Source organism: Crocodylus siamensis, chromosome 13 (assembly GCF_052110815.1).
Source record: "Crocodylus siamensis isolate JL-2025a chromosome 13, ASM5211081v1, whole genome shotgun sequence".
Taxonomy (NCBI): Eukaryota; Metazoa; Chordata; order Crocodylia; family Crocodylidae; genus Crocodylus; species Crocodylus siamensis.
Genome location: NC_143407.1, coordinates 6,802,460 through 6,828,352, shown reverse-complemented (window position 1 = coordinate 6,828,352; position 25,893 = coordinate 6,802,460). Strand labels below are relative to the sequence as shown.

Genomic DNA, 25,893 nt, shown 5'->3' with positions numbered 1-25,893 from the left:
AGTGGGACTTCAGCCCCGATGCAGGTTCTCCAAGGACTCGGGGCGGCCTGCTTCCTCCTCAATGAATGCATGCTCTCAAGTGAGCAACTCCGACCCCTTGTTAGGGGTTGGGTGTCTCTGCCCAGCTGCCTCCCTGAGTACAGATCCATCCCCTTAGTTCCTTCCCCATTCCCTTATGATGAAGGCCAGCTCTTGTGCATCTTTGTGATGCAGAGGGGCCCCAGAGGCCGAGCTCCTCCCTAGGACAGGCAGAGCAGGGACAGGGCAAGTCCCCCGGGCCTACTCTGCCAGTGTGGAAGGCCCTGGCACTGGGTGGGCTCGACGCAGCTGCTCCGTCAATCGCCTGCGGATGAGTCGGTTACGGCTGCCGCGGCTTTCATAAGGTGCTGCCTTCAGTCTCGGTTCCTCAGCAGATGGGCTCATCTGGCCACCGCCGACTGGCCCCAAACGTCACCCGGCAGCTCCAGGGCTTTGTTCCCCTCCCTGCCCCGAGACGCAGGTCTCGTGCTGGTCCCCCTCCTGCTCATCCATGTAACAGAGCCATGATAAGGACCAGAGTGGCCGTTGCTGGGGCCCTTGCAATGCAGCTCTCCTCGCCTCATGGCTGCGGGCAGAGGCCACGCTTACTGGAAATGACTTAGGGAAGGGGAGGTGGGCGTTGCTATTTTTGCTTGCCACATCCTCTGTCAGTTTCTAAGAACCAGTTGTGGATTCCTGGTAAGAGATTTGTGTGTGCGACAGACTCTTGCGACCAGAGATGGCCCCAGGGGCGTCCGGCCTGGATCCGGCCAGCACCCCAACCCGGCCTGTGCAAAACGCCACCTTCCCTCATCAAAGCGCTCGGGCAGAGCCCCCGAGAGAAGGCAATTCCTGCCCTTTCGAGATGCAGGAGTGCTGCCGCTGGGGTAGTGTGAGTCACTGCTCTCGAGTGTCAAACTGCAGGAGTTTCCTCATGTGCCTCGGTTTGGCTGCGGGGAGGGGTGCGCTACATGCAGCTCTCGGCTACCTGAAATCCCCTTTGCTTTTGGTGTAGCTGGGCCGGCCACTTCCCACGCCTGGCTCTGGAGCGAGGCATGGCGGAGGGGTCACGAGATGGTGCAGCATCGGGTTCTCTCGAGCCGTGGGGAAAATTGGCTGACGGTCCCCGAAGGGTCAGCAGCGTGCAGGCAGCTCGCGAGGAGCACGCTGCATCGTATGGGTGCCGCGGCCTCTTAGCAGAACGCTGGTGTCCCCGGACCCGAACTGGCAGCTGTGGCGTCCCTCGGATACGGACCGTGCCTGGAGTCTGAAAGGGCTAAATCTGCTCTGTGTGCCAGGCACGGAGCCGAGTTAAAAACAGATTTCCTGAGTGGTCTTCCCTCATGCAACGCAGGATAGGAACTGAAAGGCCAAGGCCTCTGGGTCTAACTTAAGTCCACAGCAGGTGCCAGGTCCCGTGGTGATTTGTAGCTAAAGCCTCGCAGGCTTTGGGCTCCGACAGAGGAGACCCGTGGGACAGAGCTTGGGTGCTGCAATTGTTGGAGGGTCCCGGCGATGCAGCGAGTTCCCCTCTACTTCCACTGCAGAGCGGAAGAGCTGCTCTCATGTATTTAGGGAACGGGTGCCGTTCAGTAGGAGCCATCATCCATATTGTCCACGTCGGGAAATCCTGGGGCAAATTGTGTTTCCTCTCCCCGTGGACACGATGGAGGAACCACCGTGAGACTGTGGTGCTCACACTCACAAGTTGTCTTTCCAGTGACATCTCCCGATACCTTTCTGTGGTGGGGTATGTAAGGAAACAACGAGCCTGGTAAAGCAGGGGGGTGGGAGGAGGTGTCACTGCAGAGCTGCCGCTAAAGAATAAACTCAGAGGAGACTGGGAGGATGACCTGCCTGTCTCTTAGATGGTCAGAAAGCCTGTCCAGGTTCGGCTCAGAGCCATTAGCAGGGCTTTTCCCATTTTGGAGAGACCGAGCAGAACTGAAACCACTGATTTTTTTCCTTCTCTCACAGGACTGTCTGAAAGCTTGTCAGGAGCAGATTGAAGCAGCCTTAGCCGAGAGCCTGAAACAGGGCTCCCGATCCCAAGAGTACCCCTCTACCAAGACTTCCGCTTACCCAGCCAGCGAGGATGGCAACGTTACCAGCACGCCTACAGATGTCACAGACATCAACCTGTGATGAAGCCCGCCCTTCCTGAAAGCCACCCAGCCCCATGAGACCTGGACCTTGCTCTGGAAACCGTGAGACCTTCTGGTTCCTGTCGTGCCTGTTAACTCCGTCCATCGGGAACACGCTGAGGATCTGGTCCTCATGCTAAATGGGTGGCAAAAATTCCCTGCTGTCCATCCATCAGCCAAGTTGCATTAGAGAGGGGTGGGAAGGAGAGGTGTTGGTGACCCCCGAGGAACAGGGAACCAGGCGCGTCTTGGAGGCAGGTTAGCATCATATAGTGCCTATATGCTAACTGGCCTCTCCAGGTGGCAGCAAGGGGAATCTTTTCATGGTGCTGGGGTTAAAAGGCAGATCAGGAGAGGGCAAAAAGATCTTAACTACCGTTTTGAAAGTTCCTCAGTTGGAGTTCATCTTAAAACCAGTTGACAACTCTTTGCTGCCTTGGGGAGAACCTCAGCTTTAACCAAGCTCAGCCTTTTTCACTTGCCCATTGCGTGCTTGGTGAGGGATAGCTCTGCCACTATCTCGATTTCCATGACAAAGAACCATTTGTCCAATACAAAGCAGCCCCCAGACCATAGCGCTGCCCACTGGCTTGTTTTGTGGGCAAGATGCTGGGATTAGCCATCAGTTAATAAACCACAGGAAAGAAAATAACAGAGGCATGACAATTCTTATCCTAGCTGCTCCATGCCAGGGCCATTCTGCAGGAGGGTGTAGTGGGGACTGCTTCTGCCGTAGACTGAGGAGCAAGCATGTGGCCTCATGTGTCCTGGCTTTGTTTTGTTTTTTTGCTTGCTTTGTGTAAGCGCTCCCTGTCCTTGTGGGCTGACTCTTCGGAGCTGGTCGCTAAGGTAAAAAGCCCTTGCAACAGCTAACAAATACTCTTGGTATTAGGTTTGGTGCTGGTGGGAGGAGAGATTGTGGCCATTTCACTTAAATTACGTTTGCTTCCTGCTGTTTCACAAACACTGCTTAATTTATTGTTAAAAAAACTGCTAGGAATGGGGTTGGGGGGAGAAGGAACTTCTCAGTTGGAGGGTAGGGATACCTTCCAAAACAATACACGGGACCCTCTGTCACCCCTCTCCATTAACCTACTGCCACAGGTGCCATGCATGGAAGATGGTTAGTTAGCTCAGACATAGCTGATTCATAGATATACACTGAATGTGCTGCTAAAGTCCAAGGCGTGCATTAACTCTCCCAGGGGACTTTGAATGCACCCCGAGAACCCAACAGAGCATGAGAATTGCATTGCCCTTTACACATAAAACCATACCTTATATATAAATTCTGCTGAGCACTCTAGGCAAAGACCGAAAAGAGTTTTGTGTTTTATTGTTATTGTTGATGCTCTTGTTTGTTAGCCTTAAAAAGGTATTGAAAAAAAATGCTGCTTTTATGACACCCTAGTTTTCCAGGTCAACATGTTATGAAGCCCATGAGACTCTGTCTGCAAAGGTGGGATGTAGAACATTGCTGCTTATCACGACTTCCAACCCACAGTGCACAGCTCATTTTACAACTGTGCCACCCTCCACTGGGGAGAGAGGGACAAGAACACAAATAATTTCCTCCCAGTTGTTGGAAAGAGTCTTGTTTATCAGGTGGAGAAAGCTCAGGCTGCTTTTTACTTTCACTTCCACCTTCCTGATATGCTTAGCCTGATTTGCCAAAAACAGAGCTGCCTACCATTTATTTTTGCTAACTGGAAAAGTTAGGAGGAGCAAGATATCAAAGGTTGAAACCCGTTCAGTGCACAGGATAGAATTATATGTTATATATATGAGTCTTAATTTAAAATACAATTGCTTACCGTACAGGAGGCCCATTGCTGGTAAAGAACCAATGACTTTATGATGTTGCAGTTGCAATTAAGTATTTAAAAAATAAAAAAAAAAGTTGAAGCATCTTAAGTTTTGAGGGTTTTTTTGAAAGCTGATCTTTCTAATGCAAACATGGCCCTGTAGAAAGAAACCTAAATCCTTGCCTAAGCACTTTCCACAAACAGAACAGCAGCTTTTCTCTCTTCCTTTCTGATGGCTAACCCAGGGTTAGTCACCCCAATCATTCAGCCTTAAGCTGTATCCACACTGCTGCTGCTGTACTTACAGTGACAAGGCTACAGTGGTTAGGGTCCCTGGTGCCAATAGATGGAGTATTTCTGTCCCCAGAATTACACCAGCTCCCCCAAAGGACAGAGGGGCCATCAACAGAAGGCGCCTTTTCCAGGCAGAGCTGTTTGTACTCAAGCAGGCACAGCTACATCAGGTTTGAGGTGCCATCTCTTCCACATCTCTTGCCAACGCAGCTCCACCAACAGGACCTTGTAATGTAGACATAAATGGGCCTGCAGCCAAGTGACCACAGTCTCTCAGGTGTGGGTTGGCTGGCACTGCCATTGTCCATGGGGTGATCTACAGCCCTTTATAGCCCTTGAAATCTCTCCACCAAAATTTTCAATCTGGCCAAAGCCCTGCTGTGCCAGGGACAGTGCACACCACCAAGAGGAGTCATCTCCCCATGTTATCACTTGCTGGCTCCTCTAAAGGAAGGAGATAATATCAGGAAGCATGGGACAACACAAAGCCCATGCTCGGCACGCTGCCAGCTTGAAGTCGATAGGCTCCAGGCAAGTCCATTTCTGAGCTGCTCCAGAAGCAGATTGTTAAACCTGGCACCTTAAGAGGCCTGTTCCTGCTGCCAACAGTAGCTACAGAAAGCACTACCATACTGCCAGGCCCGCAGTGCTGCAGGAGAGGCAGCTGGACTCTCAATTTGGGGCATTTATACCTCTGCAACCCCGTTCAAGACAAGGGGGGCTCAGGCACTGGGAAAACCTGGGTACCAGCCGGGTCAAGATGCTGTGCAGCGAAGAAGCATGCAGGAAGGGGAGGACCCAGCCTGACATTTGGCCCTCAGGCTCAGTGCGGGGCTGGCAGGCTGATTTTCAAGCTGCAGGTGCATCAGCTTTTGAGCTGGATGCAAAGGAAACTCCAGCAGGGTTTGGAGAGATGAAAGAAGAGCATGGTCCCACCTGGAGAAGCGCAAGATCTATTGGTGCCGACCACGTCTAGCAGGGATTTCACAGACATTAGGGGAGGAAGGGACCTTGCGAGATCATCAGGTCCAGCTCCCTGCCCCAGGGGCAGGCAGTCAGCTGGGGTCAGATCACCCGAGCAAGGTGAGCATCCACGTGTTTCTTAAAGGTATCCAGAGTAGGTGCTTGCATCACTCGGGGCGGGGGTGTCGATTCCAGACTGGAGACTTGGATGGTAGAGAAGTTTTTCTTGTGTCGTCTAAAACCGTCTTCCAGCAGCATCTTCCCTTGGAGTGCCCTGCCCCGGTGAACAGACAGTCTCCCAGTTCCTGATGCACCCCCCCCCGGATATACTTATGAGCTATTTCAAGACAGCATCATCTTCCTGCCATGCTAGCTCGCCTGAGTAGCTCCTCAGCGAGAAGCGAGGCGAGTTGCAGCTTGGAGCGGAGCGGCAGCCACGCGGAAGCTGAGTTGGAGAAGGATCAACCCCAGATTCTTGCATGAGCTTTGTGAGGGGAGAGGCAGTGTGGCGTAGCAAGGCTGAAGCGACAGGAAAGATGGAAGAACTTCAGTGAGCATCTCAGACTGGGCCAGAAGGCAGGTGGACACAGCTATGGGGAGTGGGTCCAGGCTGGGGGGCGGCAGCGGAGGACAGGAGCCTGGGGCTGGCAGCCAGAGCCGCAGGAGACCCCAGCTGACCCTTCAGCAGCTCAGCAGGGGTGTGGTGTCACACTGAGGACAGGAGATTTCCCTTCTCTCAGCTCTTTGCCCTTGGGGATTTCCCCCTTCTGAGCAACCGGGACAGCCCAGCCGCTTTCTCACGCTCCCCTCAGCGCTGGCCTGCTTTCCACAGAGCCGGGCATGAGCCCGGGTAACAGCGCAAAGTGAGCGAGGGCAATGCAGGGCTGGTGTGGAGGCAGACTCGGCGCCCACGCAGTGCTTCCTCCTCCCTCGCCTGGGGCGACAGCCCGGCCCGCAGGAAACCCTCAAGCGTTCGCAGCTCCCCACGTATCTCCAAGGGCTCGTGCACCATGCTCTTTTCTGCAGGCTGTGGCAAGCGGCCCTGACCTGCTGGCGAGGGCCCTTTCTTCCTGCCAGGTCCCCCGCAAGAAGCCCCCTCGCAGGCCAGCCCACGCAACAGCAATAGGACCAGCCAGGCCTGGCAGAGCAGCGTCTCGGGCTCCCCACCACTGCAAGCACCTCAATTCAACCTTCCTGCGGGGCCAACACTGCCCGTGACACAGGTGAGATCACACAGAAAGAGCCCCAGACAGAACCACGAGTCCCCCGCACATCCCACCCCCAGATTTGCCCCACGTGACTGGAAAGGGGCTCTGGGAACCTGGCAGGGCCAAGCCCCTTCCCTCTCAATGCCTCCCGGGCACCCAAGCCCCCTCTGCCCTGCCTCCATCTGCAGGCACCGCTCTCCGCTCAGTCTCCCTCCTTGCCTGACAGCGCTCTGCCACCTGGCGGTGACAGCCCGACTTCCCTTCCCGCAGCCGGGGCCGAGGCACCATCAGGCAGGGGAGAGGGTACCCAAAGAGCAGGTGGGACAGAATGGGCCGTCCGGGTGGAACAGGGGCTCCAGCTCGTCACCTCCTGCCTGCCTTGGGGACGTGCAAGCCCTGGCCGCAGGAAGCCCAAGCAAAACCTGCCTTCACTACAAGCCCACAGATTTGCCCAGATGAACTCATCTGGATGGAAGAGATGAAGACCGCCACACTCAGCATGGTGGACAGTGGCTTGGTCTCTTTTAAAACCAACAGAGCGGACACTAGCTGTACGTGGGAATGGGCAGCTGGACTTTTCTTGCACGCGCTTGTCCTCTGGCCTGACTTTCCAGAGCAGGCACGAGGAGAAATCACATTAGGAACTTGTTTCAGTGCGGACCTGCTTCCAACTTGCTTGTGACTAGGCGTGAGTCGAACTGGGCAATAATAGCCACCTCGTGGCCTCCCCATGCCTGTAGGAGGGCAGGTCCTGGCCTCTGCCACATCCTCCCTCAGCTACATTTGTACAGTAGCCCGAATAGCTACCGAGGTGGCCCTGGTGACTGAAAGGTCAGGGCCTCAAGCGTGGCTGGAAGGCTGTGGGACTAGGGGTGCTCAGCGTGCTTCAGGCTTGGGTGTTTAATGGCTCTGGTAATACCAGCGCCGTGGGCCCTGAAGTGGAGATCAAACCGATCAGTTTAACCGAGTCCCACTGCCTGCCTAGCCCTTGGGCAGCAACAACATGGAGAGCAGAAGGCCCCAGGAGCTCCATCAAGCTCAGCACGCCTTCTCTGTCAGAGCCATCCCCAACCTCACCCCTCCATAGCCCCACTTTGGGAGGTGAGCGTGGGAGGAGTCCTGTCATGACCATGCAGGGTAGTAGCAAGGGAATCCGCTGAGAACATCATCCACCTTACTTGTAGCGGGAAGCTAAATGGCTCACCCAAGCTGGTACCAGGGGCAGGAGCTAAATGAGAAGACCTTGGGGTCCCGAGTGCCACATCGTGCCCCCCGCTGAACCCGCTCTGAAACACCAAGCTGCCTGGTTTCACCCTTCTGCTATTAATTCCTGGCTCCAATATAGCTCCCATCGCAGAAGCCACCCAGAGCATTTTGGTGTGAAGCAGCCTAATTCGGCAGCTCCACGCAGAGCATTTCCCCTGCGACGGCTCGTGCTAAACACTGCCGCGAGCTCTGCTAATCGGGTAGCAACCGCTATGCTAGCAAGTGGCGGTCCTGGGGGATGCTGTCTTGGCAAACAAACCTGCAGCACTGGCTGGGGTTCCCGGAGCTCACCCCTCTTTGGATCACACTGCCACGCTCACAGCCGCTGCGCTCATTCACTGCGCTGTGCCTACTACCTCAGCCAGGCAGCGAATGATTCTCCTCTGTGAACACAGACACGGCGCCTCCTCAGGGACATTGCCCGACAAGCACGTGGAAGCAAGGGCAGCCTTTGCAATGCATCCTCAGTGAAATAAACGGCAAAACCCAGTAGAGGAAAGAGCGCAGGCCACATACCCCCAGGAAAGGGCTCTTTAGGAAGCACGCAGAGGTTGGCTGTGCTGGCAGGACAGGGGATGGGACACCACACATGCTATCGGTGACCCCACAACAATCTCTTCCGAAAGGAGACAGCTCCCTGCCACAGGGTATGACCAGCAGCAGCAAGGACCTTAAAGGGGCCATTTTAGTTCCAGCAGATGTTACAGCCCATTCAGAAGGTACAGGGAACAGGTTTTATTCAGACACAGGAACAGGTCAGATCCCTCTGCTCTCCCCCCAGCGCCACACTGATTATCATCACTGCTCAGACCTGAGCCAGGCAGCTTCCACCCCTCAAGCTGGAGGGAGGGTAGGGTAAGCCTAGATGGAGAGAACCCAGCCTGTTCTCACCTGCTGGGCAAGACAGAGGCAGTCTTGGGATCCCAGTGGCAGATGTACACTCCCAAGCTGAGTCTAAAGGTTTAGCTCCCAAGCAGGGCACCTTGCTCTCATCCAGGTAGATTCTCCAGCCAGGGACGAGCAATAAGACAGCCCCGGGCTGCAGCTTCTTACCGATGGAAGGAGTCTCTGCCTCCCTGCTGTTGCCCGCCTTCACTCCATTGCCATCGGCTGCAGCCCTTCCACATCCCGAGTCTTGGAGTTCACCAGCTCCCTCCTGATCTCGGGTGACATCTGCGGGTGGCAGTGGAACTTGAGCAGCTCCAGCAGCGACTCCTTCTGCTCCGAGGACAGGTCCTCCTTGTAGCGCTGGACGAAGGTCAGGAAGCACTGGTGCCACAGCACGGGCAGGGTGCGCTGGTCCCTGCGGAAGGCCAGGAAGTGAAAGACCAGGGCGTCCACCACACGGAAGGGCAGCGCGTACTTCTTGTCGATGAGGAGGCGCAGGAAGATGCTGTTGGCGCCACTGTACTCCATCTCGGCGATCTTCAGCATGGCCGCGCTGCAAGGGGACAGTGGAGTCCAAGTATGCATGGAGAAGTAGGTAGGCCTGAGGCAGGTGCCTGCCAAACCCTCCCCAGCTGAAGAGATCTGCCCCATGGGGTGGAGGCTGTCCCGACCCCTCTGTTCTAGAGCTGGGCACGAGGCCCTGCACCGCCAGCCATTCTCCCTTAACCCCTCGGAGAGCCAGGGAGCCGCACAGGGCCATTGGCTGCAAGGGCACTGGAGTGGGCAGCCCCCTTCTTCCTTCCCATCCCAGCAAATAAGCACATATTCCCACAAGGCCACATGGCTGGGTAGGTGGTACATGCCACCCTGCTCTGAAGTAATGGACAGTCTCGCTGTGTGCCCTGCCACTATGCACACTGACTCCTCCTTGATCCTGTACTCTTGGAGAACTGGCAGCAAAAGTAACCATAGCAGCCTGGTCTTGCCTAGTGCTCACTTCTGCCACTCCCAATGGACTGGGCACTAAATGAGAAGGCAAGCATGCGACATACTTGCGAACACTGCAAAGGTGGCTGGCGATGTGCTGAGCTAGGGCAAAGTGTGGCTGGAGCTTAAGGGTGCCTCCTGATATAAAGAAGTCTCCTGCAAGGGGAGCTTTTAGAATGGTGACGGGGGTCTCCTGGGAAGTGGCGGGACTGGATACAGCCCTGGAAGGACCCACGCAAGCCTAGAGCAGGTGGGAGCTAGAAGGCCTTTCCAATCCCTATGAAAGGACAGGCGCAGCTTCTGGCAGGTCCCCGGCGTTCCTACAGGATTCCCTGGAGGGTGGCAGAACGCGTCCATCCCCGTCCCTCCATGTGCCCAGCAGACAGCCCGGCCAGCCCCACGGTACCTGGAGTGAAGCACAGGGATGGAGCACTTGGTGAGGATGCTCCCTATAATGATGGCTTCCCGCAGCGTGCAGGTCCCCGACTCGCACAGGGGAATCAGGATCCCTGGAATGGGCATGGAGGAAGAGTTAAAAAACACATTATTCATGGAGCTGGGGGACTCTCAGCCTCAGGCTCCAGTTTGTTTCCCCCCACCCTCCTGCTCCCAATCTGTGCGCCTGTCCAAGCCACAAGAATGAAATCGCAGTGAGATGCGTCAGTGCCTCCTGCCTGGGCATCCACTCTGGACATGGGGCAGATTGAACACGGCTGGAGCTACAACGTAGTCTCATTCCTCTGCCTTGGTATTCCCTTAGCACCAGCCTCGTTCTCTTCACTGCAAGACAGGAAGGTAGATCCAGACCCAACCTCTAACTACTTGAGAGCCTGCCAGAGGCAGAGCCCACCCCTGACAGAACTGATGGCTTGGTCTGTCTTTTTTTTTTTTTTTTTTTTTTGAGGACACTCAAATAATCTGTGATGCCAATTAAATTTTGGTGATGGAATATTGTGATCTGGTAGCTGCTGGTTCACGAGTCTTCTCTTCTGCACCCAAAAAGCCCTTCTACCTCTTACTTTCTTGTTCCCATCTTACACTTATGTTCATATTCCTCCCTCTTTTTAACTCTCAAGCGCACCTGGGGTCACCGTGTGCAGAACTCGGCTGTGCCGTGGATAAGAAATGTTGTTTCCGTGAGGCCAAAGACAGCAAGAAAATACCGAGTCCTCCACCCAAGTCTCTCCCACACCATTTCTAATGACACCGGGGAATAAGGAACATGCAGAGAGTCCAGCCCCTGCCTTTCTGCATGAGGCAGCTGTGCTGGAAGTCAGCCCAGCCCCTCCTGAACCCCAGTTTCCTTTTACCTTTAAACCAGGCACCTGGCTTGAACAAGGCCTTCTTCAAAGCCATGTAAAGGTGGAAGTTGAGGCGCTTGTATTCAGCAATGTCATCCCTCACACGAGGGAGCAGCACCAGGTTGTAGAACCGCTGGGCCATCCTCTCCTTCAGGTTAGATGAGAAAATCCTGGCAGGAACAAGGGTGTGGGGAATAACTGAACTCTCACCCTCCATTCCAGACACTTCACTGCACCCAAGCAATCGTCTGAGCTTCACCCATCTCCCACGACATGTATAATGGTTTGTTGTTGCCAGTCAGTATCCACTAATGGACGCTTCTGCTGTAAATGCCCCCAAATCAGCCAGCTTTTGCAAAGGCAAAGTGACTGCATTTTACCTGGTTGCCTGATACATGGCAGCTGCTGTCCATGTTTCTGGCTCTGTAATGTACAGGATCTGCTCCCAGTTAGACAGAGCGGGGATGATCTTAAATGCCTTGGGGAGTTTGCCACTCCTGTACTTGGACAGCACCTTAAAAAAAAAAAGTGAGTGAATACTAGCGGTTAGGATAGGGGACTACTACAGGCTTTCCACAGTCTGTTACTAATTTAATGCATCACCTTGAGAAAGACAGAGCAACTAAGAGTGAACGGCTGTTAAAGGGCCAGGGCAACTTGCCAACTCCAGACACAGCAGTCTGGAGTTGTAATACTTGAAAAGCACTTCCCACTCCTTCAGTGAGAGGTGCTAGGTGAACAGCTGTGTTTCTATTTGGGAAGAAAGAGAGCATGAGAAAACACCCAGAAAAGCCTGAAGACATGGCATCAATGCCAGTCTGCACTAACTGTACTGAAACTCTCCTCCACTTGCAAACTTTTCCAGGCTCCTCATCGCGAAAGAATTTTAGCATCAGCTCCAGAATCTGGTAACCTACCCCCAGCTCAGCAGTAAAAAGCCTCTCAACACACAGCCCTAATCAATATATTTGCCTAGAGCCGTTACGGTGGAAGAGGAGCATCTGCAGAATTCACCGTCTTCTGAATCACTCTGAAGTGCTACACAGCACCGTAACAGCCATCTCAGAAGAGGCTGTAGCAAATGAACGGCCACATCCGTAGCAAGCAAAGAGACTTTTTCATCATAAGCCACCAAGACAGAGAACATCAGCCACAATGGCCGTTGGGTCTGGTTTATATTGGTTATACTGGTTTATGCTATAACAACTCTTACTTCTCTGACACCCTTGTAAACCTCCAGCACCCGGGGGTCAAGCTGGGGCATAGGGAGGCCCGATATTTCTGACATAACCGTCTCCACCTCTGTTTGCTTCTCCGTGATCTTCTCCATGATGATATCAGCTAGGGTTCTCCTGGCAAACACAGAGAAAGAAAACAAGTTGGAATTAGCTCTGGAAATGGATGCAAGAAGCCTGCTCTTTGTCAAGGCAGAACAGGTTAGTGCAGTGGGGGACAACCGTTTTGGCATGCATGGCACGGCTGAAACCCTGCACCTTTCCAGGTGCCACTTCAATTTTCCCCTCCTGCCCAACCTGCTGCTCTGCTCTCTGCTCCCTCCCCAATCTGCTGCCTGCCACAAACACAGGCTACACACGTCACGACGAGCTGACCACCCCTGCTCTAGTGCACCGAGCCCTAGACTAGGCTTCAGGAGACCCCAGTTGTAGTCTAAGATCTGCCACAGGGTTACTGTGGATCTTGGGCAAGTCAGTTCCTGAACCTGTACTTGTTTCCCCCTCTGTGCTTTACACGTCTTAACTTTTCAGACTGCCAGATCTTGGGGCTGGGATTGCCTCCTGCCCAATAACAACTGGGCCCTGATCTCAGGTACTGCACACAGTGTTTAGGAACAGGGAGTTTGTGCCACACATGCATCAGTTCTCCAACAGGGAGTACTATCTGCTGCTTGGCACCCAGAAAGGGGCCATCAGGACTCCTGGGCTGTTCCTAGCCCTCCCTCAGCCTTCCTTTATGGGCTTGAACGAGTCAATTCTCCATGCCTCAGTTTCCCCAGCTGCAGGCAGGAAACAACACTTTAGGCAGCCACCCTCATCCATGTGCTTCCATGAAACATTAACCCTATTCCAGTGCCGCATAGTGGCAGAAGATACCGCTCGCTGTTCAGAAGCACCACACTGCAGCTCATTTTCTACCTTAGCGGTGGATTCGCGTTCATGAACATCTCGATGGCTCTCTCATCCTCAGGGTTCACCGTCACCTCTTCACAATACTCCTCCTTCGGCACGGACGTGGCCTTTTCCAGCGTGGGCCACTCGTCATCGTCCTCTGCGTCGGAATCCCCATCACGAGATGCAGATCCTGAACCCAACGGGGCATGGTTAGGCTTGGACAAATTGGAAAACTAAGCACCTTTGTGCTGGACCAGTTGGTTCTCCATACTGTAGTCTCTCATCACCTCTTCTATAGCGATGAGTGGTTTGAGAGGTCAAGGTAAAGAAGTTCAACAGCCCAAGGGGACGGGCACCAGAGACTGCCAGGGCCTTGGCTGAAGACAATGAGGACTGCCACCCACATTTGATTAAACAGAGCACACCATCACTGAGAGAGACCCTGCCAACCTGAAGTTCCAATGATTAGAGAGTTATTAAGCAGCTCCCAATCCTTCCTGTGCACCCGAGTTCCCCCTGCTTTTCTTGTGGCTTTGCAACAGCACTGCCCTATTTTTAAACACTTTCCCCCCCCCAACCCTTGTTTCAGGATGGATGCCCACAGACACAGGGAAAGCTGCCTCAGGGGCTGAGCGTATAGGTCCACGCATTCACACACGCCTTTGACATCACACATGGGGGCCAACTTTAATATACAAGATATCATATTTCTCTTTGGTCTTTCAGTTAGCTTAGATGTTCCAGGTAACAGCAAATAAAAGGTTTTCAGATTTCCAGTGTCCAAGGATTACTTTAGGTTGACACATGCTGCTGGGGCTGGACTAGATGACCTCCCGAGGTCCCTTCCAACTTTAATTTTCTAGGATTCTATGCTTTTTAACGGCCACATATACATTCAGCAAGTTCCCAAGTCAGAATCTAAATAATTTCTTTCCAATGCTCTTTGTTGAGAGGCTGGAGAGTGTCAGTATTTGCAGTGAATGCAGTCTGTCCCACAGCTACAGCCTCCTGGCCTAGCAGATGGCCCTAGTCTAAAACATCACTAGTATGACAGAAGGACATCCATTCAGCAAAGTCGGCTAGGTTTGACTGCACAGCAATGCCATTTACGGTGACAAAAAACAGGCTGGCGTGCTAGCTAAGCAGGAGCACGGATGCAGGCGGCTACAGAGCCTGGCTAGAAGGGAGTTTGATGCAGGGGATGATCTCAGTCGTAGCAGGAGGAGTACCGAGGGGTGTCTGGTGCATGTCTGACCCTCCCTACTCCCTGTTTATGTTATTAAAATGGAATATAAAACCACGGCTCGCCCCTTGTGTCTTCAAGGAGCACACCTGACCAATCAATCCCAGTGGGAATCCATGCCATCCATGCCCTAGGTCAGTGGCTGTTTATCAATACACAGGAAGAGCCCGTGATGATTTAGGGCAGGGAGAATTTCGGGTTCAAGGACCCAGCAAATAAAGCCAGGGACCGGATGGACTCGAGAAGCAGGGATTCGGTCCCTGCTCAGGCACAGATTTCTTGCAGGACTTTGCTGCTCAGAAAACAAGACCCACGGGGGGCTGGGCCCCGCATCTGTGGGAAGGGGAGAAATAAGGCTACACACAAAATGCCCCTCCCGCCAGAGCAGAGGGGATCCCGTGAGGTCCCTTGCAGCCCGAACCTTCTCCGGGAGGAGGTCACACCCTGCAGGGACAGAGCATGGGCCAAAGGGGCGAGAAGGCCGGTCCGGGACAGCACGGGCCGGTGCCGGGGTCGCCCTCCTCGCCCCCGGCAGGCGGCACCGCCTCCACGGGGCCGCGACCGGCCCCGGCGTTCAGGGCGGGGGCGCCGAGGGAAAAGCCGGCAGCGGCTCGCTCTCCGCCGCCGCCCCCCGCTCACCCAGCACCGTGGTCCTCCTCGGCGGCGCGGCTCCCCGGCCCGGGCAGTGCTCGGCCTCCAGCTCCTCCTGCTGGATCCGCGCCTGCTCCAGGATCTTCCGCGACAGCTTCTCGTCCACATACTCGTCCTCCGCCTCCGCGGCCGCGCCGCGCCTCTTCGTCCTCCGGCTGGGCCGCACGGCCTGGCCCTGCAGGATCTGCTCGGCCAGGGGCAGGCTCCGCGCCGCCTCCCCCGGCCCCGGCCCCGGCCCCGGCCCCGGCCCCGCGCTCCCCTTGGCCCGCCTGGCCTTCGGCATGGCGAGCGGCGCACACGTGGGTGGGGAGCGGCGCAGCGCGCAGGCGCGGCTGGAACGTCACGACTCTCAACGTTCCGACCCTTGCGACAGGCGTGTCCGACGGTTCGCTCTTAAAGGCGCCGCCGCCCCATTTTTACTCGCTTTTCTTTTCTTTTCTTTTTTTCACGCTGCCTTTCGAGGCGCGGACGGCGCTGGTGTGTGTAGGCCAGAGCTGGGGGCTGTGAGCGACTGGACCGCGTGCGAAGGGCGGCCGCTCGTCTGCCCGCTGCCCACGTGCCCCCGGATCCGCGGCGGAGGAACCCCCGCGTGCCCGCGTCAGCAGGGGTTGCCCGCCGTCCCGTGCCAGCGCCGCAGCTCGGCCTCCCCACCCACTTCTGGCCGCCTGACATCATTTCCTACTCGGCTCCCCACCCCCTCCACCGGGAGAGGACGGGGCTGGGCTAGAAACTCCGCTTCCTGCCCGGGAGAGGCGGCCCCCGCGCCTGGAAAGAGGATCCCGAGTAGGCAGGGGCTGGCCGGGAGCGCTGGGCCCAGCATGGGGGTCACCTGGTAGGGCCCCGGGGGTGTGCGGGCGGGGGGGGCTTGCAGGGAGCAAAGGGGCGAGGGCAGGTGAGATCCCCCCACCTGGGGGGCCTGAATGTTTGGGGGCCTGAAGATCCAGGCCCCACTGCCGTACGGCCACCGGGAGCAGGCGGTGAGAGGGGTGAGCAAGGGGCTGGCAGGAGACCAGGCTGGCTCAAGCCAGGTCAGCATCGCAGCTGCGAATACAGGGCGGTGACGGCACCGGGGTCCGCTTGTCGGCAAAGAAGCAAAAGGGCCTTGGGGACAAAGTCGGGCTCTGGGCGTCTGCCGTTGTCGCCGGAACGGGGCAGGCGCCTGGCGCAAAGCGGTCGCCGCCTGGCCGCGGCTTCTTCCTCGCGATGCTCGTCCCCCGTTTGCAGGGCGGCAGGGACCATCGGGACCCGACACAGCTGTCACTGTGGCACTTGGCGCGGGGCAAATGGGCGCTGTCTGTAGGGCTTTCCGGGTTGCGGAGCACGGTGGGGTTGGGGTGGCGGGGTGGACTGAAAACGCCAGACATGGGACTTTTGGCCGTGCCTGCCCGCTTCTGGAAGCGAGGGTTTCTTTGGGCCTGTCTCCGACCTGTAAAAGACCCGCTATCCAGCTCAGGGCTGCGTACTCGCAGAGTGGTCCGGCCTCCATTTCTCTCACAAGCTAGCAATGCAGGTTTATAATCAGCCGGTTCACTGGAAGCATGAGAACCCTATGCGGGACCCAGCAGTGTGTGTGGAGCACCGGCAGACCCCCTGCCGAGGCCTCGCAACCCCTGGTTTGGGAACTGCTGCTGTCGTTCAGCAAGGCAGAAGTTACTGGGTAAGGCTTTGCAATCTGCGTTACATAAAAAGCCGGATTAGAGGATCGCAGCAATCCTTTGACAGCCTTTAGATGTGGTAGTTACTTCTGCCGGTCGTGTTTATTGCTGTAATGCTCCAGGCCCAAACGTGAACGAGGCACTGAGTAGCATCGGCCTTGCCCTGAAAAGCCGAGAGCAGCGGTTCTCAATCTTTTTAGACTCAAGGCGTCCCTGGATAAATTGGAGGTAACCGTTAGCAAATGCCGCCTCTTAGTTTCCACTTCTTGAACATGGGAAAATAATAGAGCGGTTTTTCCAATGTAAAGCACTCAGAAAGCCCCCAGCAATGGAAATCTGTTTGAAATCTCCGGGTTTATCTTGTGTTTGTATACCTAACTGTGCTATCATTCTTGGAACGATCCCCGGGTACCCCGGCACCCTGGCTGAGAATCACTAGTGTGAGCGGATAAGACGGATCAAAGCGATGCTGACAGTACCGTCGAAATGCTTTGCAGAGCAAATGGTCATCGTGTGTCGGCTTTTACTCTCGGTTCTAGACGCAAACCGGTGTTGCCTGGCTGTATTGCATTCTGCCTTGGTTAAGGTGTCTCGGTATCTATGGTTATTGACTCTTTTCTGTAACTCCTCTTGGACAGTGTATCTCAGGTGCCAGTGGCAGAGGGGAAGAGTGTCCAGCAGACGGTTGAAATCCTAACGAGGAAACTGGAGCTGCTCGGAGCAGAGAAACAAGGGACGTTTTGTGTCGACTGTGAGACCTACCACACAGCTGCCTCCACCATGGGCAACCAAGGTCAGCCTGTCACTTCGCTATCTGAATGAAATGCTTTGCAGAGGACTTTATATTGGCTGCAGTAGCCAGTAGCTCTGGTTGGGTTGAACTCTGCTCTCGTAATGAGGTGAATTAGCGTGCTCTTATTGTTCTAGCTGGGCGCGCTAAAGCCAGCTCTGAGGCCTCGTCTTGCTCCTGTTTATACCTCTCTTTTCTCCAGTCGTCTCCCCAGCGTGCCGCTACTGAACGGGATTGAACTAGCGGTAGGAAGGAAGAGCTGTTCAGGCAAGCCTGGTCCGCGCTGTGTAATCTTGCTAGCGGGACTCAGTTCTCCTGGGAGCGTGACCCCGCTCAAAGCTGCTATGCGGAATCAAAATCTTTTTCTTTTGCCTGCAGAGTGAGTTCATCTCTTGGGTAGAAAGAAGGTTGCTATTCAAGAGCTAACAAAGGCTTGTGCGGACAGGCCCGTGCCGTCTTCTGGCTGCTGTGGTCCCGTTAGCACAGGGTGAGCAAAATGGTGGATCCAGCTGGTGGCTGGACTCCATTACCCAGCAGCCCCTGCCAGCAGCGCGGAGCCAGGGTTTCCATGGAGGCTGGCCCCAGCAGCGCTGGCAGAGCCCACAACTGGCTCAAGATCCGTGTCCAGCCCCGCGCTCTGCCAGCGCTGGTGGGGCCAGTCTCCATGGAAACCCTGGCCCCATGCTGTCACAGTCCTGCCGCTGCTAGGGTCTCCATGGAAACTGGCTGCCGTGATGCAGGCAGGGGCTGCTGGGAAATGAAGTCTGCTGCAGGCTTAATCCGCTGGACTTTGCCTGCTCCAGCTTTAGCAGCTCCGTCCCTGCAACGTGGGCCGTTCTGATGGGGGTGACGGCACGGAGCTCTGCATTCACTCTTGTGGCTGCTGACTGCTCGTAAAACTTTTGCCGCCCAGGTAGGAGAGAGACCTGGGGTCTGTTCTCTGGCCTGGCTGTGATTCTGGGGGAGGTATGGTTAATCTTTGCGCCTCTCTGTTTTTTTCCCCCCTTCTAAAATGAAATAGCAATCTTGACCCACCTCATGTGGGGTTGGGTGACTTAATTACAGGTTGGAAACACTTTAGGAGCCTTAGAAGACAGGTGATCATACATGCATGGTATTGTTCACTCCTCTACAGCATTGTTATTGCAAAGCTAGGGTGCCTCACACCTTCCAGAATGCATCTGTACTTAAACCTGGGAAAACCAGGAAATGCAGAGCTAAGGACGTGTCTGCCGTGCCTCACAGCCTCTCTTCTGACTGGCAAGACCTCCTGGCAATTATGCTTCAGCCACAGCTGCTCTGCAATAAGCAGATGCAGGGAATGTGTAAATGTGCCACATTATATTCTCCTGTTTATCTGCATGCATCACCCTTGCTCTCCCCTGGGCCCGGGATAGCTATATTTGCTGCCACAGGGATGGCTTACAGCTGCATTGAGATCATAGACTTTTCCATCTTGTGCTGAGAATCACGGCGGTGTGAAGTGACCTCATTCATCAAAACAAGTTCTTAAATAACTGGAGTTGAATACAACCTGGGCCAAGGTGTGAATTGATCCATTCATCACTGTTCTTCGTCTCCCTTCCGCTGTCTGCCCCAGGGCTTGTTGTAGAACACCAGTTTTTAAGACGGTTTTACTAGATACGTGGTTTTAGAGCAACTTCATGCAAATCAACTTAGAGCGGGGGTGTTTAACCCGGTGGTCTGTAGGCCAGTTCTGGCCTGTGGAGCCGTGTCATTCAGCCCACAAAGTTCCCCACAGGTCCAGGTTTCTGGGTTTTTGGTTGTAGCCGTGTTGGTCCAAGGACCTAGGCAGGCACGGTTCTTTGGGCAGATGTGATATCTTTTGTTAGACCAGCTGAGTAGTTGGAAAAAAGTTCTTGGCACGCTTTCGGGCGCTGTCACCCTTCGTCAGGCAGAGACTCCCTATGCTTAACAAAGGGAGATTGCGCCCAAAAGCTTGCCAAGAACTTTTTTCCAACAACTCAGCTGATCTAAAAAGATATCACATCTACCCAGAGAACCTTGCCCGCCAGTCCAAAAATGTGGTGGTGGGGGGAGCAACCCTGCTGCCAAATTTCCAGACCCTTGAGGAGCCCTGTGGCTGGATAGTGTGGCCCTGCATGCTAGATCAGGTGTGTAGGGCAGGGGAGGCAGCATGGTGGCCAGTTCAGGTGCAGAGGGCCAAGGGGAGGTGGCACAGAGCCCAGACCAGGTGCCCAGGGCCCAGTCTGGCTGACCGACCCATGTGGCCAAAAGACTGAGCACTGCTGACTGTAGTGATGCTGTATCTGAGGTATCTCTGGACTCCAGCCTGCACCACTAACGCTACCCACAGGCCTGGTGCCCCCCAGCAATAACATCCTGGGCTGGCAGCGCTGTCTCAGCTAAGGTGACAGAATTTCCATTTTAACTGGAGTGAAAAAGATTTGCAAATAAAAGTCTTTCGGGCTAGAACATCATTTTCTAGAGGTTTGTTGCAGTGTGTGCACTGCTTAGTTTTTTTCCTAGAGGGGTTTATGGTGCAGGGGTGGTGGGGACAACCATTGTGATTTGTGATGACTTTTTAAAAAAAGCACCACACGACTAAAATGCTTCCAGTATCGGACGTTACCTTTGGAGCTGGTGTTTTTCCCCTCTCCAAAACGACTAAGTGTCTTGGTGTCTGTTGGATGCATTATTCTAGAAAGCTTGAAATGTGATATTTGTGTGCGTGTGTGCTGATTTCTCTTGAGAAACATGTAGAAGTTTCCCTTCTGGCTGACGACAGCATCCTGGCACTGGCATTCATCACTTGATCTCAGGCCACTCTTTAGAACAGGGGTTTCTAGTCTGAGCACCTTTTCTGATGTTCAGAAGCCCCTTTGAACATGCTGGTGAGTGTCAGCATTGAAAGTGGCCCTTTTTTCCTCGGTCAACCACAAATCTGTACCACTACATCTACCCTGGATCTTCTGCACACACAGACATATTCAGGACCATCTGGATAAGCATGTGGAGTTTAGAGCACTTAAAAAAAAAGAAAAAAAGACTCAAACAGCCAGTCTCAACCTTGACTATAGTGAGTCTACAGCTCCCCTGTAATTATCTCCAGAGGTCACTGCTGACCCTGTATAGCTATCCTGCTACCTAGGGTCTGAATTTGCTTGGCTTTGCTGTTGCCTACGCAGAGATTGCTGTTAATACTGGGCTCTGCAGCTCAAAGTACTTCTGGAAACCTTGTCCTGCTGCTGATCACTTCAAAGCCGTGAATGTAGAGGAAAAGTAGCAGAAGTCTTTTTTTTGTTGTTTTTTTTTTGTCTTATAAGTGGAGGGAAGTCCTTCTTGCAGTCATCTATTTAAAAGGCTATCTCTTGGTTTAAGTACCTTCCAGAAATACCCCAGAACAGCTTTTTGCTCATGGTGGATCAGACTATACTCTGGGATTGTAGCAGCGTTACTATAAATAAGAAGAATGCTTTGTTTTGTGCTAAATCAAAAAAAAAATCTACACATCCAGTGTGCAGAACATAAGCATTAATAAATAATGTCAGTGTTCTGCAATAGAAATAACAGAGGGTAGCTGAGGACAAAGGAAAAGCTAAGAGATGTTTCTTTACAACCTGCAGGAGAGGAATGTTGTTTTACAGCTAAAACCCTGTTGCTCTTCTTTCAGGGCAGACTGGCAAGCTGATGTATGTGATGCATAACTCCGAATATCCCCTCAGCTGTTTTGCTCTCTTTGAGAATGGCCCCTGCCTCATAGCAGATGCCAACTTTGACATCCTCATGGTGAAACTGAAAGGCTTCTTCCAAAATGCCAAGGCAAACAAGATTGAGAGCCGGGGAACGCGGTACCAGTACTGTGACTTCTTGGTGAAGGTGGGCACTGTTACCATGGGGCCCAGTGCCCGTGGCATATCTGTGGAGGTAAGGCCGTTCTTCGCCGTGTTTGACATACAGGAGAAGCGAGGAATTGACTGGCTCAGCCTGTATACAGGAAGGGGCACTGATTCAGGAAACTATTCAGCCGCCAATTTTAAGACTCCTTGGCTTCAGTGCAACTTAAACCTCTCCTGAAAGTTAAGAAGGCGGACAAATAGTTTGCTGAATGCCTACGTAGACTTTCATATTCATAGAGTTTCAGTATGGGAAGGTTATTCGTAGCTGAAGCCTTGGAAGTATAGGTCCCAATTCTGCCTTTGCGTAGCTGTAAAGCATGGGAGTAAGCCCACTGATTTACTGGGCCTGCACATAAGCTTGAAATTCAGTGCCTAAGTGTTAGCACTAGGGCCTTTTGGAGGAAGGATGTGATTAGGGCAAAAGGAAAGGAGGTTGGGATATGTGGTGTTGTACCTGTGCTGCTGCCTAGCAGGGTACGTGAGCAAACCTGGAGATCCATGTGTTCGGAACGGGCGTCTTGTGTGTTTCTCTGAGTTGCTAGGCCCAATTTGCAAAAAGGCTGCTGACTGCACACAGTGGGGCTCTGCTTGCCCCTTGCATGGAGACAGTTGAACAACAGAGAAAATGGATTAGTCAAAGTTATCAGAGGAAACTCAGGAAACGCCGTCCTCTCTGAGCATCATTTCTCCAGCCTATATTAACAAATATCACTGCTGTATTCAAACCTCTTCTAAAAATGACAGTTCTTATACAACTCCTCTATGTTTGAGCTGCTATAGCAGCAAGTACCATAAAAATACCAACAAATCTGATTTTAAAGGGATACCATCAAACTCAAAAGCCTGAATTTGAGCCAGATGCCAATAACTCTTCTCCAGGTTATTAAAAAAAAGACAGACAAAAGTCTAATTTATTTTTCAGATGTGTTTATGTTTCCTGTTTGGGGCAAATGACAAGCAGGGCCCAGGCAGTTTCACACTGCCCCTGGGTTTGTATTTACCATGTGGCAGGGGGACTGTTTCCTCGTTGTAAACACAAGTGTTCCCCTGGCATTTCAGGTGGGAAGATGACTCTATTCATGAGACGCTCCAACCAGAGATCAGGGGTGCCACTGTTATAAGTTTTGTAAGTACACAGTGTAGCAAAGGTCCCTCGACCTTGCATTGTGATTTCCCTGTCTAACAGCAAGACTGATGATTCGGGTCACAAGCATCAGCTGTAGCCCACCAGTTAGGCATCGTGACAGAGGTGAATTTGTAGAAGTACAATGCCACGGGCTGCCAGATTTTTAGCTCCAGATCTTCCAGGGTCTATGAAGCAACATGGAAGAGAATGCAAGGTGTTTGGTGGGGAAATTGGATTCATGGGCTGTAAAGGCTGGCCTCATGGGGAGATTGGAGGCATGAGTAAAAGCCACCCTAGCAGGACTGAGTGAAGCTGGGAAATCCTTTGAAAATGAATTGCTTGGTTTTGCTGCCACAGAAAAAGAGGAAGCTGATAGTTAGGTCCAGATCTTCAAACACAGTTAGGTAACTGCTGCCTCGGAAACCAGTGAGGGTTAGGTGCCTCTGAGCAGTAATCTCCAGCCTTTGCTGGCCTGTGCCTGAAAGCTTGTCTAGTACCTACCTTGAGTTTGGGGCTCCAGCTGAGCAGACAGCTGTGCTTTTCTTGACTACCTCATCCAAAGTACACAGCAGGAGCCAGGCTCCCACGCAGAGGTGAGGATAGGATGTCATAAGCCGAGCCCCATTCACAAGCAGTTGTCCGTGCAGGTTTGTGGGAACAGCTATGTTTTTTGGAGAAAGGTGAGGCTAATGCCCTAGGCTACATGCCAGCATTGCATTTTAAACCATGTTATCCCAGGACAAAGTTTAATCATTCAGAGGTTCATGTCCTTTGTCCTGGGACACAGCCCTCAAAAGGTTCATGGGTCAACTAGTCCCATAGTGTGCCTGAATGCTTATGCCAGGATTGCATCATGGATCAACAGCAGAAAAATGGTGGTACATTCAGCCACTCACTAAACCCTGATGAGAAGGGTGATGTGTCGATGCACCAATCCCAGGATATTTCTGTTCCGGGACAAGCACAGGCACAACTTGTCAGGGGGCAAATGCAATGTCTGTTCCTAGCCCTAGTGAGATGAAACCCTTGCCAATGGGCTTTGCCAGGCAGCACCTTGTCTGTTTCTTGCCCCTTGCCCTTCTTATTCTGGGGATCAGCCAAAGCACCTCCCTCTTGACATCCAGTGTCCTTGTTAGTCCAGCCCCAAGCCCTTCCGATGCATCCTGATATTCGACCCAAGGTACGCCGAGCTGAAAGGCTTGTGCATTAACACCCACTGTGCCATCTAGCCCCTCAAGGCCAGGGGCCATTTAATACAGACTGCATTTGCAGCTCTCTGATCACCTTTTCTTTCTCTCTCCCTCCCCCAGCTTGGCTTTTGAAAGTACAGTTGAGGAGAGTTTCCTTGGGCATTCCCCAAGATGGCCCATTGTTTTACTTGTGATTTAAGGAAAGTTTCTTTCTTGTCTTCCCCAAAAGGAAAACCACGTCTCTTCTGCCTTCGAAGCGCTGAGCAGCTCTGTATCGGAGTCCAAGCTGTTAGCCAACCAGATATATATTTAAAAGGGAAGGGACATTATCATGACTGTCTCTGCTCCATCTCTTAGCGCTGCTGTTTGTGTTGCCAGGTGGAGTACTGCCCGTGTGTGGTAGCCAATGACTGCTGGAACCTGCTAATGGAGTTCATGCAAAGCTTCATGGGGAATCACACTCCTGGAATCCCATCCGTGTTTGGCAACAAGCACGACAGCATCTACAGCCCAGCTGACTCGATGGTGCAGTACATGGAACTGTTCAACAAGATCCGCAAGCAGCAGCAGGTGCCTGTAGCTGGGATGAGATGAAAAGGCTTCCACGAGGCCGTTTGGTTTTGTTTTTGGGGGGGGGGAGTGCCCTTTACAGGGGCAGTAACCCCTTTCCCGATTGTCCTCAGATCACGAACGCCAGCCCGTAGCTCCTTAGTGCATTCTCCTCCCTCTAAAACAAAGAAACACTGCTCATCTCCCCAGGAGGAGAATCCGCTTTCTTTCTTCACCCGCTCTCGGACACGGGTCTCAAATGTAACGTGTTTTTCCTTTTGTCCTGGTCCCTTATTCGATTCAGTACTTCCAGTGATTTGACCATTGGCCACTGAGGCTGTTCAGTGCTGTGGAAATGCTTGATTCAGGGGATAGCTCTTCAACCAAATGGAGGAGAAAGAAGAAACTGCAGCTGTGTGCACGCACAGGCAAGGGTTAGTTCTTCTCTGTTTGCCTTGCCTGCTGACCACTAACTGTGAGTTTTCTGGATTCCCCTTGGAAAATATTTTGTTACTATTAATAAAAAAAAATATGCCATATTTTCATGTAAAGATGCCAAGTCTTTTTATACACCAAAGATTGGGAAATCTGTGTGGCTTCTCTGTTTGTTGATTTTTACAGATCCGTTTAGTTTTTCTTTTGTGCTGAGGTTGACTTTGATTTCTTTGTTGAGTTTTATACCCTCAGTGCAAACTCGTGTCTTTTGTAGGAAAATTGTATTTGGTTTTTGGTGTCTCTTTTTGGGTATGTTCATGGCCTGTCAGTCTCTCCTGTAGCTCCTGGCTAGATTAAAATCTTTTGTGTCTCAGGTGATAGCAATGGATTTGTGGGGGGGAAAAAAAAAAGGTCTGGCAGGGTTCCTCTTACCTGTTGAAATAAAGCGCCTGCCACTCTCTCGGATAATGGCACTGTCTCTACACACCTTTACTGGACAGGAGTCCAACTGATATCAGTGAGCTGACAGAACTAAGGAAGGAGTTGCAAAATGAGGACCAGAGATTTACTGGAGGGCTTAACGATGCAATATCATGCAGCCGTGATTTATTTGCATGGAAGGGAAGCTGGGGAAATTTGGTCCCTTTGAACCATCTGTCTCCTTGGCTCTAAACCTTCAATAGCTTCCCGGCTGGTGAATGCGATTTTCTTCTCTTTATATTTTTCGGCGGTGCGTGTTGCCATTTGCTAAATAAATCCCAGCCTGCTGTTTACCCCAGTTCTGCAGCTGCAAGGTTTTTATGCCACTTGCATAAAACAAGGAACTTTGCAAGGAACTGCTGCAAGACAAGGATCTTCTCTGCTTCATTTCAGAATTTAGCATCGTCGTTAAAATCAGCCCAGACTGCCTGCTCCTGTAAGCGGTTCTCATGCTGAGCTGGTTTTTGAGGTCACTGGGAATTCCATGCCCAGAGGCTTAGCTAGGTCCTAAGCTTCTAAGTTATTTAAATTACATCGCACCAGTTTTTCAGCACATAACCTGCGGAAGCAGAGTATATCATCCTTTTAAAAAAAAAAAAAAAAAAAAAAGGTTTCTTGTCCCTCACTCATCGATGGATCTTGCACTGCAGCCCTGAGTTAACTGGACAGAATAGATGTCTCGTTCCTAAATAATTTTAACCTTCCAGGTATATTGCAAAAGTAGTTTATTAGACAAGGTTTGGAGTGTAAGGTTAAAGGTATTTCCTAAAGGAGTGGGTGAGAGAAAGGAGGTGTTTTGTTACTCTGATTTATTGATGGGCTGAGATAATTCATTATTTGTATATGATTTTTTGTTTTTGTTTTTGCTGAAGGGTGATCATCATTTATGC

The 25,893-nt window shown here is 52.7% G+C and overlaps 3 protein-coding genes across 9 annotated transcripts in view; 2 read left to right on the top strand and 1 right to left on the bottom strand.

Annotated features, from left to right (window-relative positions):
* The window catches only part of CCND3 (cyclin D3), a 64,480-nt gene extending 60,410 nt beyond the window's left edge, over positions 1–4,070 (top strand). For all 3 annotated transcript variants that reach the window (XM_090024921.1, XM_090024923.1, XM_090024922.1), the window contains one exon: positions 1,996–4,070. In XM_090024921.1, coding sequence (XP_089881047.1) covers positions 1,996–2,163 — 168 coding nt within the window. In that variant the 3' untranslated portion in view covers positions 2,164–4,070. The remainder of the gene's footprint in view (positions 1–1,995) is intronic.
* Positions 3,475–15,180, bottom strand: BYSL (bystin like). Of its 2 annotated transcripts, XM_090024917.1 has the most exons (8): positions 14,886–15,180; positions 13,028–13,193; positions 12,088–12,226; positions 11,255–11,388; positions 10,884–11,044; positions 9,980–10,082; positions 8,752–9,139; positions 3,475–5,743 (listed from the first exon to the last, which is right to left on the bottom strand). In XM_090024917.1, exons 1-7 carry the CDS (start codon positions 15,178–15,180, stop codon positions 8,791–8,793), a joined length of 1,347 nt encoding a protein of 448 aa, XP_089881043.1. In that variant the 3' UTR covers positions 3,475–5,743; positions 8,752–8,790. The 2 variants fall into 2 exon arrangements, with proteins under 2 accessions (XP_089881043.1, XP_089881042.1); XM_090024916.1 differs by lacking the exon at positions 3,475–5,743 and having other exon boundaries at positions 8,414–9,139.
* On the top strand, positions 15,179–24,627 carry MED20 (mediator complex subunit 20). 4 transcript variants are annotated; one of them, XR_016438834.1, is made up of 5 exons: positions 15,179–15,729; positions 17,191–17,345; positions 20,998–21,251; positions 22,283–22,349; positions 23,918–24,055. XR_016438834.1 is itself a non-coding variant. In XM_090024919.1 (4 exons), exons 1-4 carry the CDS (start codon positions 15,179–15,181, stop codon positions 24,131–24,133), a joined length of 1,176 nt encoding a protein of 391 aa, XP_089881045.1. In that variant the 3' UTR covers positions 24,134–24,627. The 4 variants fall into 4 exon arrangements, 2 of the variants coding, with proteins under 2 accessions (XP_089881045.1, XP_089881046.1); XR_016438835.1 differs by having other exon boundaries at positions 23,769–24,053; XM_090024919.1 differs by lacking the exon at positions 22,283–22,349 and having other exon boundaries at positions 23,918–24,627.
* Positions 24,628–25,893: the final 1,266 nt, after the last annotated feature.